This window comes from Boleophthalmus pectinirostris, unplaced genomic scaffold, assembly GCF_026225935.1.
Source record: "Boleophthalmus pectinirostris isolate CB_2022bp ecotype Guang Dong unplaced genomic scaffold, ASM2622593v1 HiC_scaffold_9, whole genome shotgun sequence".
Taxonomy (NCBI): domain Eukaryota; kingdom Metazoa; phylum Chordata; class Actinopteri; order Gobiiformes; family Gobiidae; genus Boleophthalmus; species Boleophthalmus pectinirostris.
Window position 1 is genome coordinate 37,925,901 of NW_026571541.1, and position 11,518 is coordinate 37,937,418.

The 11,518-nt window shown below is 49.4% G+C and overlaps 1 protein-coding gene across 1 annotated transcript in view; it reads left to right on the top strand.

The window, feature by feature from the left end:
- Positions 1 to 6,083: 6,083 nt before the first annotated feature.
- Positions 6,084 to 11,518, top strand: part of LOC110174954 (sodium/glucose cotransporter 2-like) — a 24,978-nt gene continuing 19,543 nt past the window's right edge. The window contains 4 exon segments of the mRNA XM_055166941.1: positions 6,084 to 6,155; positions 8,321 to 8,425; positions 10,067 to 10,126; positions 11,443 to 11,518. The exon segment at positions 11,443 to 11,518 is cut by the window's right edge and continues 29 nt beyond it. Of these exon segments, the coding sequence (XP_055022916.1) occupies positions 6,087 to 6,155; positions 8,321 to 8,425; positions 10,067 to 10,126; positions 11,443 to 11,518 (310 nt within the window). The 5' untranslated portion in view covers positions 6,084 to 6,086.

The following is an 11,518-nucleotide window of genomic DNA, read 5'->3' on the forward strand; positions in this document are numbered from 1 at the left end:
AACATAGAACAGAGTTTTCATCTCACATAAAAATGAAAATCATCAATGATCGACTAAAACCTCGACTACGACAAGAACAGAAAACACAGAACCTGAGACTCCATTTACACTGAAACAAATCTGTGCATCACCGTATCACTGCATCAGAAGCACATTTATTTACATTTTACAGAAACAAAACTTAAAACCACATGACTCATTTGCATAAACTAAGCGTTGATAAAAACAGCTCTTTCCTCGTGCCCTGATGTGGTTCAGTTCGTGTCGGACTAAAGGACACAGTGACTCAGTGGAATATGAGTGTTCTTTCTGTGACAGAGGGGTGTTCTGCTGATGGTGAGTCTGTTCTGTGTTTCTGTCGTGTTGTTGGTTCATGTGAAACTTTTCAGAGATTATACGTCTGCAGGTCGAACACACAGACACACGTTTATATGAAGGGACATATGTTCTAGACTCTTAGTGTTTTGGAGGTGAATTACTTCGTGGTGCACAGACCTACATCAGAGTATCAGTGTTTTCAGGCGTCCACACGGTCAAGGATCAGATGAATTCGTAGGAGTTGGAGGCACCAGATCGTTTCGTCTCTGGAGCCGTTTTCCGTCGGATTAGTGAGAACGAACACTGCATCCACAACAAAAAACACTCCAATATGAACTCGTGTGAACAGGACCTGAGACTCAAACATGGAAGAACTGAATCTCTGAACGATCTGAACACAGTACTTAAAGGTGCACTGTGTATGCTTTTGGTTCTGGGTCCGTCACCTGCGTGTTTCTATGGATACATCACTGCTCCATCTGGAATGTTCCACAGTGTGACATTAAACATCTCTACTTCACATTTATTCAATTACAGGTGATTGTATAGACTCAAAAACACCTCGAAAAACAAACATTCTGACTGGGAGCGGGGTCGCCTCTCCACGGATCTGACCTGTAACTTGGACTGGTTTGGTCTCCATGAAGATAGAAAGGTTTAATGCCGTACTGTGGGACATTCCAGACAAAGCAATAACATCTAAATGTGTTAAAAAACAGGTCAATATGGTCAAATATTCCTTAAAAACATCTGCAAAAAACCCTCCGTGTGAGTCAGATTAATCTGTTTGTTTTTCAATATAAAACCAAAAATAAGAAAATGAAAAAACAACGATTTTCTTCATTATTTGTCTCCAAACCCAAAATGAAAAAAAACAGACAATGATTTGTTTTTTCAGTTTTCGATTTTGTGTTTAAATGAAAAATGGAAAAAACGGATAACGACTGTTTCCCGTTTACGTGACTTCAGTGATGTGACCGACCAACTGAACCAGGACTGATCCAGGTGACCAGACCAGACCGGAGACCAGACTGACCAGACCAGACCAGACCAGAGAGACCAGAGAGACCAGAGACCAGAGAGACCAGACCGAGACCAGAGAGACCAGAGAGACCGAGACCAGAGACCGAGACCGAGACCAGAGAGACCAGACCGAGACCAGACCAGAGCGAGACCAGAGCGAGACCTGAGAGAGAGACCAGACCGAGACAGAGCGAGACCAGAGACCAGAGCGAGACCGAGACCGAGACCGAGACCAGAGCGAGACCCAGACCGAGACCGAGACCAGACCCGAGACCAGAGAGACCAGACCAGACGAGACCAGACCAGAGGACCGAGACCAGACCGAGACCAGACCAGAGACCGAGACCGAGACCAGACCGAGACCGAGACCAGACCAGACCTGAGACCAGACCGAGACCGAGACCGAGACCAGACCGAGACCAGAGTGAGACCAGAGAGACCAGAGAGACCAGAGACCAGAGAGACGAGACCAGAGCAGAGAGACCAGAGCGAGACCAGAGCGAGACCAGAGACCAGACCGAGACCAGAGCTGGACCAGAGCTGGACCAGAGAGACCGAGACCAGAGAGACCGAGAGACCAGAGAGACCAGAGAGACCAGACCGAGACCAGAGAGACCCGAGACCAGAGTGAGACCAGAGCGAGACCAGAGCAGAGTGAGACCAGAGTGAGACCAGAGCTGGACCAGAGTGAGACCAGAGTGAGACCAGAGCTGAGAGACCGAGACCAGAGACCGAGACCAGAGACCGAGACCTAGACCAGAGGACCAGAGCGAGACCGAGACCAGAGCTGGACCAGACCGAGACCAGAGAGACCAGAGAGACCGAGACCGAGACCAGACCAGGACCAGACCGAGACCAGACCAGAGGACCAGAGAGACCAGACCGAGACCAGAGTGAGACCAGAGCTGGACCAGACCGAGACCAGAGCGAGACCAGAGCGAGACCAGAGCTGGACTCCGAGCTTTGATCCTGAGCCTCCGCAGGGTCCGAGCCTCAGCTTCAAGCTCTGGCCCTGCCGTGGGCTCTGAGCCTCTGGTCTGGTCCCGGTCTGGTCTCGGTCTTGATCCCGGTCTGGTCCCGATCTGGTCTCAGTCTCAGTTCCGGCCTGGTCTCGGTCTCGGTCCTGGCCTCGGTCACGATCTGGTCTCGGTCTGGTCTCTGTCTCGGTCCTGGACCTGGTCTCGGTCCCGGTCTGGTCTCAGTCTCGGTCCTGGTCTAGTCTCGGTCTCAGTCTTGGCCTGGTCTAGTCTCGGTTTGGTCCCGGTCTAGTCTCGGTCCCGGTCTGGTCTCGGTCTCGATCCCGGTCTGGTCCTGGTCTAGTCTCGGTCTCGGGCTGGTCTCAGTCTCGGTCCTGGTCTAGTCTCAGTCTCAGTCCTGGCCTGGTCTCGGTCTGGTCTTGGTGTAGTCTCAGGTCGTTTTCACACCGCTAGTTCGATTATTTGGTCCGCACCAGGCAATAAAATGTTTATTATGTAGCAAATCCACTCCAGTGTGTCCGCGTTCACACCGACAAACGAACCAAAACTGGTTCGATTCACGTGTCTCTGTTTCCCCGGTAAAACAGCGATACCTCCAGTTATCAACACCGATGTTCCTGTTAATACCACGGGCCGTCCTCATCTCAAATTATCACCATGAACTCATAAAACAGCAACATGTAGAACTTTATACAAACTCACCGCATCAGCCCAGAGTTCGGGTAACAGCAGCAGCCAACAGCTCCTCAGGACGGGGCTGGGGTCTGGTCCTTGGTCTTCTGTTACAAGCGCGTTGGTCAGATGGTCCGGAGGCTCTGTCCTCCATGTGCTGGTTCCAAACGGTGGCGAGCAAGACCAGTGCTTGATGGACTGAGTCTGAGCGGGTACGTTCCGTCGTCTGCGCGCTGTTTCCGTGCGGGAGAAGCAAGAATGCGCTGTGGACTACAGGTCCGGGCGCTGCTCCGGTCCTCCGCGCTCAAGAACCGCGGCTGGTTCCGAGGTGGTGCAGCATCCGGACAGAAGCGTGAGTCCAGTTTGGTTTGTTATATGTTGTTCTGAGCGTCCGTCCTCCGCGCATTTGGTTCGTCCCGGGGAAAGCGCTTCCTCAGGTCGAGGCTCCCCGCTCCAGCTCCTCTGAGCCCGGCCTGAACTGGAGCTGCCCCCGCTGGTTCAGGACTCTGGTTTGGATCTAGTCCGACTGTATTTCTCACACTAGGCTAAAAACAGGGACTTTTTTAAGTTGTATCAGTTGAATAGGCTATTGCCTATTGCCATGAAATTATTTGGTTAATTAAAGCCTAAAATAAAAAATGTGTTGGGTTGCTGTGTGATCACGGGGAACACCGGGTCGTCTCTGTGCGTGTAGGTCCCGAACAGGGGTACGCACCCCCAATTTTGACTCACTCTGGAGCCACACGTTCGCACACTGATACTTGCTCTGATCTTCGTGTGTTACATTCTCTGTATTGGCCATTGTTGGTAAAATAATTCGAAAATGAATCGCGGCTGCATCTTGACAACAATCTGTTACTGCGCTGGAGTCGTACAGCGCGTCATTTCAGGCAGAGGAGACGCGTGTCCCTCCCATGATGCATTTCGAATAGTCCGTTTGTCCATACTGTCTATGGTTTGGACCCGGGTTCGCGTTCACACCAGAGGAACCGCACCAAAGTTGGTCATTTGGTGCGGATTCAAGCGAACCGAGACCACCTCTTTTTTGCGGTCTCGGTCCGCTTGATTTGGTTCGGGTCCGAGTCCGATTGACGCTTTCACACCAACGCAAACGAACCGAACTAACCACTTTTGGTTCGAATGGACCGTTTGGTGCGCACCAAATACTGTCGGTGTGAAAACACCCTCAGTCTCGGTTCCGGTCTGGTCTCGGTCCTGGTCTCTAGTCTCGGTCTCGGTTCCGGTCTGGTCTCAGTTCTGATCTCAGTCTCGGTCTGGTTCCGGACTTGGTCTGGTCTCGGTCTGGTCCTGGTCTGGTCTCGGTCTGGTCCCGGACCTGGATCAGTCCTGGTTTCAGTCCGACATCACTGAAGTCACGTAAACAAGTAACGGCCGTTTTCCGTTTTTTTTTTTTTTTCCATTTTTCATTTAAACACAAAACTGAAAACTGAAAAAACGAATCATTATCTGTTTTTTCATTTTGGTTTTGGAGACAAATAATGAAGATGAATCGTTGTTTTTTCATTTTCGTTCCTGCTGACGTCGTGTTTTCAGTTCATTATTTAAACCTGTTAATAATGAGACGTGTTAATGATTATTGAGGTGGTCAAAGTCCCGCGGTCAGTACTTCATCCCGAGTACCTGATGAAGTAGTAGTACTGGGTAAAAGTTCTTCCATCGCCGCAGCAGTAAGATGAAGTCTGTGGCCATAAACAACGCGGCCGACATCAGTGTGATCGCCGGGTACTTCCTGTGCGTCGTCGGCGTCGGCGTTTGGGTGAGGCTCTTTCATTTTCAAGGTTTTTTTTATTTTTTTTATATTTAAAGTCATTTCGTATTAAAAGTTGAATATGACACAAAACGGTTTAGTCCAGGTTAAAAAAAAACAAAACAAAAACTATTTTCTTCATTATTTGTGTCCAAAACCAAAATGAAAAATAAAAAATAAAAAATCCAGAACTGAACCAGGACTAAACCAGGACTGGACCAGGACTAAATCAGGACTGAACCAGGACTAAATCAGGACTGAACCAGAACTGAACCAGGTCTAAACCAGGACTGAACCAGGACTAAACCAGGACCGAACCAGGTCTAAACCAGGACTGAACCAGGACCGAACCAGGACCGAACCAGGTCTAAACCAGGACTGAACCAGGACTAAACCAGGACCGAACCAGGTCTAAACCAGGACTGAACCAGGACCGAACCAGGACCGAACCAGGTCTAAACCAGGACTGAACCAGGACCGAACCAGGACCGAACCAGGTCTAAACCAGGAGTGAACCAGGACTAAACCAGGACCGAACCAGGACCGAACCAGGTCTAAACCAGGACTGAACCAGGACTAAAACCAGGTCTAAACCAGGACTGGAACCAGGAACTAAATCAGGTCTAAACCAGGACCAATCCAGGATTAAACGAGGACTAAACCAGGACTAAACCAGAACTGAACCAGGACTAAACCAGGACTGGACCAGGACTAAATCAGGTCTAAACCAGGACCAATCCAGGATTAAACGAGGACTAAACCAGAACTAAACCAGGACTAATCCAGGACCGAACCAGGACTAAACCAGAACTAAACCAGGACTGAACCAGAACTGAACCAGGACTGAACCAGGTCTAAACCAGGAGTAAACAAGACTAAAACCAGGACTAAACCAGGACTAAACCAGGACTGAACCAGGACTAAACCAGGACTGAACCAGGACTGAACCAGAACTGAACCAGGACTAAACCAGAACTGAACCAGGACTAAACCAGGACTAAACCAGGACTAAACCAGGACTGAACCAGAACTGAACCAGGACTAAACCAGGTCTAAACCAGGACTAAACCAGGACTAAAACCAGGACTGAGTGTTGGGACGTCCTCACGTGTGACTGAGCTCCACACTTTATCTCTAAGGGAAATTTATTCATTTATTTATTTATTTATTTAAATATTTGTTTATGCCTGGAATGTTCCACAGTGAGGTCTGTCTCCATGGCGACAAGCAAGAGACAAAACCGGGGGGATTGTGGAACACTCTGCTCCTCGTTCAATGTCACTCTGAAGTAAATCACACTTTTTTTCTCTTTTTTCTGTTTCCAGTCGATGTTTCGGACCAATCGGGGCACAGTGGGCGGGTACTTCCTGGCCGGGCGCTCCATGACCTGGTGGCCCGTGAGTATTTAAAGCCGCGCTGTGGAACTTTTCCGGCGGGAGCGTCCGTCAAGTGATTTTCTCCGTGGAGATGTTGTCGCTTTCGAGGCGTTTTTGAGTCTTTAAATCCACCTGTAACTGAATAAACGTAAAGTCCAGCTGTTTAATGTCACACTGTGGAACATTCCAGGCAGAGTGATGACGTATCCATAGAAACCAGCAACTTACGTATTGCACCTTGATTTAGAAGTGATTATTACGTTGATATTTTTTCTCTTTGTTATTTAGTTGTGACGTGTGAGCTGCTGCGTCCCGTTCACTGTCAACACTTTGAACTGAATGAAAAGTAATGCTCTGTCGGTCCAGGTGGGGGCGCCGCGGTGTCTGTCGGTCCAGGTGGGGGCGCCGCGGTGTCTGTCGGTCCAGGTGGGGGCGCCGCGGTGTCTGTCGGTCCGGTGGGGGCGCCGCGGTGTCCGTCGGTCCGGGGTGGGGGCCCCGCGGTGTCCGTCGGTCCGGGTGGGGCCCCGCGGTGTCCGTCGGTCCGGGTGGGGCGCCCGCGGTGTCCGTCGGTCCGGGTGGGGGCGCCGCGGTGTCCGTCGGTCCGGGTGGGGGCGCCGCGGTGTCCGTCGGTCCGGGTGGGGCGCCGCGGTGTCCGTCGGTCCGGGTGGGGGCGCCGCGGTGTCCGCCGGTCCGGGTGGGGGCGCCGCGGTGTCCGTCGGTCCGGGTGGGGGCGCCGCGGTGTCCGTCGGTCCAGGTGGGGGCGCCGCGGTGTCGGGGAGACACACAGGACCAGTCCCAGTGTTGAGTCTGTGTCTCCTGCCCCACAGATTTAAACACAAACTAAAAGATTTATACAAAGAAAACACGGATTTGTCCCAATTTATACAAGAAATGTCCCAAGTGTCTCTAAACCAGGTCTAAACCAGGACTAAACCAGGACTAAACCAGGTCTAAACCAGGACTAAACCAGGTCTAAACCAGGTCTAAACCAGGACTAAACCAGGACTAAACCAGGACTAAACCAGGTCTAAACCAGGACTAAACCAAGGACTAAACCAGGACTAAATCAGGTCTAAACCAGGACTAAACCAGGTCTAAACCAGGACTAAACCAGGTCTAAACCAGGACTAAACCAGGACTAAATCAGGTCTAACCCAGGACTAAACCAGGACTAAATCAGGTCTAAACCAGGACTAAACCAGGACTAAATCAGGTCTAAACCAGGACTAAACCAGGTCTAAACCAGGACTAAACCAGGACTAAATCAGGTCTAAACCAAGACTAAACCAGGACTAAACCAGGACTAAACTAGAACTAAACCAGGACTAAACCAGGTCTAAACCAGGTCTAAACCAAGACTAAATCAGGACTAAACCAGATATAAACCAGGACTATTTCAGGTCTAAACCAGGTCTAAAACAGAACTAAACCAGGTCTAAACCAGGTCTAAACCAGATCTAAACCAGGACTAAATCAGGTCTAAACCAGGTCTAAAACAGAACTAAACCAGGTCTAAACCAGAAGAGCATAAAATACATTTGTTTATCGCTGTAGTGTGACCTGAGTGTAATACCGCTCTGTTCCAGGTGGGGGCGTCGCTGTAGTGTGACCTGAGTGTAATACCGCTCTGTTCCAGGTGGGGGCGTCGCTGTAGTGTGACCTGAGTGTAATACCGCTCTGTTCCAGGTGGGGGCGTCGCTGTAGTGTGACCTGAGTGTAATACCGCTCTGTTCCAGGTGGGGGCGTCGCTGTAGTGTGACCTGAGTGTAATACCGCTCTGTTCCAGGTGGGGGCGTCGCTGTAGTGTGACCTGAGTGTAATACCGCTCTGTTCCAGGTGGGGGCGTCGCTGTAGTGTGACCTGAGTGTAATACCGCTCTGTTCCAGGGGGGGCGTCGCTGTAGTGTGACCTGAGTGTAATACCGCTCTGTTCCAGGTGGGGGCGTCGCTGTAGTGTGACCTGAGTGTAATACCGCTCTGTTCCAGGTGGGGGCGTCGCTGTAGTGTGACCTGAGTGTAATACCGCTCTGTTCCAGGGGGGGGGCGTCGCTGTAGTGTGACCTGAGTGTAATACCGCTCTGTTCCAGGTGGGGGCGTCGCTGTAGTGTGACCTGAGTGTAATACCGCTCTGTTCCAGGTGGGGGCGTCGCTGTAGTGTGACCTGAGTGTAATACCGCTCTGTTCCAGGTGGGGGCGTCGCTCTTCGCCAGTAACATCGGCAGCGGGCACTTCGTGGGTTTGGCGGGCACCGGAGCGGCCAGTGGCATCGCGGTCGGCGGCTTCGAGTGGAACGTGAGAAACTTTATCTCCAAAACCAAAATGAAAAAACTGAAAATGGACTAAACCAGGACTAAACCAGGACTAAAACAGGACTAAACCAGGACTGAACCAGGACTGAACCAGGACTGAACCAGGACTAAACCAGGACTAAACCAGGACTGAACCAGGACTAAACCAGGACTAAACAGGACTAAACCAGGACTGAACCAGGACTAAAACAGGACTAAACCAGGACTAAAACAGGACTAAACCAGGACTGAACCAGGACTAAACCAAGACTAAACCAGGACTAAACCAGGACTAAACCAGGACTGAACCAGGACTAAACCAGGACTAAAACAGGTCTGGGACCAGACCAGAACTGAGACCAGGACTGAGACTGGGAATTTGACCAGGACTGAGACCAGGACCAGGATCAGGACTGAGACTGGGACTGAGAAGAGGACCATACCAGAACTGAAACCAGGACTGAAACAGGACTGAACCAGGACTAAACCAGGACTAAACCAGGACTAAACCAGGACTGAACCAACTAGGACTGAACCAGGACTGAACCAGGACTAAACCAGGACTAAACCAGGGACTGAACAGGACTGAACCAGGACTGAACCAGGACTGAAACCAGGACTAAACCAGGACTAAACCAGGACTGAACTGAACCAGGACTGAACCAGGACTAAACCAGGACTGAACCAGGACTGAACCAGAACTAAAAACAGGTCTGGGACCAGACCAGAACCAGACCGGAACTGAGACCAGGACTGAGACTGAGACTGAGACTGGGAACAGACCGGGACTGAAAATGGTTCAGTTCTGGTTCAGTTCGTTTTCTGTTTTTTCCATTTTTCATTTAAACACAAAATTGAAAACTGAAAAAACAAATCATTATCTGTTTTTTCATTTTGGTTTTGGAGACAAATTTATTTTCTTATTTTTGGTTTTATTATGAAAAATAAATGAACAAATGGATTTAAAATCTCAAAACTGCTTCCTTCGTTCTCTGTTCACTCCTCACACGCCTGGAGCTGCAGATCTTCTACTACATTTAGACCAACATCCTGGTTCTTCTCTGGTTCTTCTCTGGTTCTTCTCTGGTTCTTCTGTGGTTCTTCTCTGGTTCTTCTCTGGTTCTTCTCTGGTTCTTCTCTGGTTCTTCTCTGGTTCTTCTGTGGTTCTTCTCTGGTTCTTCTCTGGTTCTCTGGTTCTCTGGTCTCTGGTTCTTCTGGTTCTCTGTTTCTTCTCTGGTTCTTCTGTGGTTCTTCTGTTCTTCTCTGGTTCTTCTCTGGTTCTTCTCTGGTTCTTCTCTGGTTCTTCTCTGGTTCTTCTCTGGTTCTTCTTCTGGTTCTTCTCTGGTTCTTCTCTGGTTCTTCTCTGGTTCTTCTCTGGTTCTTCTCTGGTTCTTCTCTGGTTCTTCTCTGGTTCTTCTCTGGTTCTTCTCTGGTTCTTCTCTGGTTCTTCTCTGGTTCTTCTCTGGTTCTTCTCTGGTTCTTCTCTGGTTCTTCTCTGGTTCTTCTCTGGTTCTTCTCTGGTTCTTCTCTGGTTCTTCTCTGGTTCTTCTCTGGTTCTTCTCTGGTTCTTCTCTGGTTCTTCTCTGGTTCTTCTCTGGTTCTCTTGTTCTTCTGGTCCTCCTCACGTCTGCTCTTTCTCCTCCAGGCTCTGTTCATCGTCCTGCTCCTGGGTTGGGTCTTTGTTCCGGTCTACCTCACTGCAGGGGTGAGTAATAAACTTTATAAATCTACAGATCTCAGTTTTCAGTTTGAGAACGTTTGCAGTATTTTTGTTCACAATCGTCCTGGAGCTGCACAGATTCTAAAGTTGCACCAGCAAAAAAAAAAAAAAAAAAAAAAAAGTGTAATGAAGAAAAAAAAAAAAGTCACACTTTTTGGGGGAAATTTAGTTTATAAAATCAGAGGCCAGAAACCGACATTTCATCTTGAACTTAAGTCAGATTTGAGTCACTATTTTTAGGACTTGACTTGATAAAATGGACTGAGACTTGGGACTTGAATCGAGACTTGAGAAGCACTTTTAAATCTGAATTCTTTCTTGTCGTGACATTTAAAAAGGAAAAAAAACTCTTACATACTCTATAAATATTCATATATACATTTTTTTAAAAGTATAATTTAGTTTAAAATTCTAAGAAATTGTAAAAATCTCAGCGACATTTGGTGATTTGGTTTAAAGACTTGAAATGACTTGAAGCTCAAATCAGACGACTTGGACTTGACTTGGACTGAGTTTTCTTTTACCTGTGCAGGTGATCACGATGTCTTCACCTGTCTTCACCTGTCCTCACCTGTCTTCACCTGTCTTCACCTGTCCTCACCTGTCTTCACCTGTCTTCACCTGTCCTCACCTGTCCTCACCTGTCCTCACCTGTCTTCACCTGTCCTCACCTGTCTTCACCTGTCTTCACCTGTCCTCACCTGTCTTCACCTGTCCTCACCTGTCTTCACCTGTCTCACCTGTCTTCACCTGTCTCACCTGTCTTCACCTGTCTTCACCTGTCCTCACCTGTCCTCACCTGTCTTCACCTGTCCTCACCTGTCCTCACCTGTCTTCACCTGTCTTCACCTGTCCTCACCTGTCTTCACCTGTCTTCACCTGTCTTCACCTGTCCTCACCTGTCCTCACCTGTCCTCACCTGTTCCTCACCTGTCCTTCACCTGTCCTCACCTGTCCTCACCTGTCCTCACCTGTCACCTCTTCACCTGTCTTCACCTGTCCTCACCTGTCTTCACCTGTCCTGTCTTCACCTGTCTTCACCTGTCCTCACCTGTCCTCACCTGTCCTCACCTGTCTTCACCTGTCCTCACCTGTCTTCACCTGTCCTCACCTGTCTTCACCTGTCTTCACCTGTCTTCACCTGTCTTCACCTGTCTCACCTGTCTCACCTGTCTTCACCTGTCCTCACCTGTCCTCACCTGTCTTCACCTGTCTTCACCTGTCTTCACCTGTCCTCACCTGTCTTCACCTGTCCTCACCTGTCCTCACCTGTCCTCACCTGTCTTCACCTGTCTGTGCAGGTGATCACGATGCCTGAGTATCTGAAGAGGAGGTTTGGAGGTTCCAGGATCAGTTTGTATTTGTCCATCATCTCCC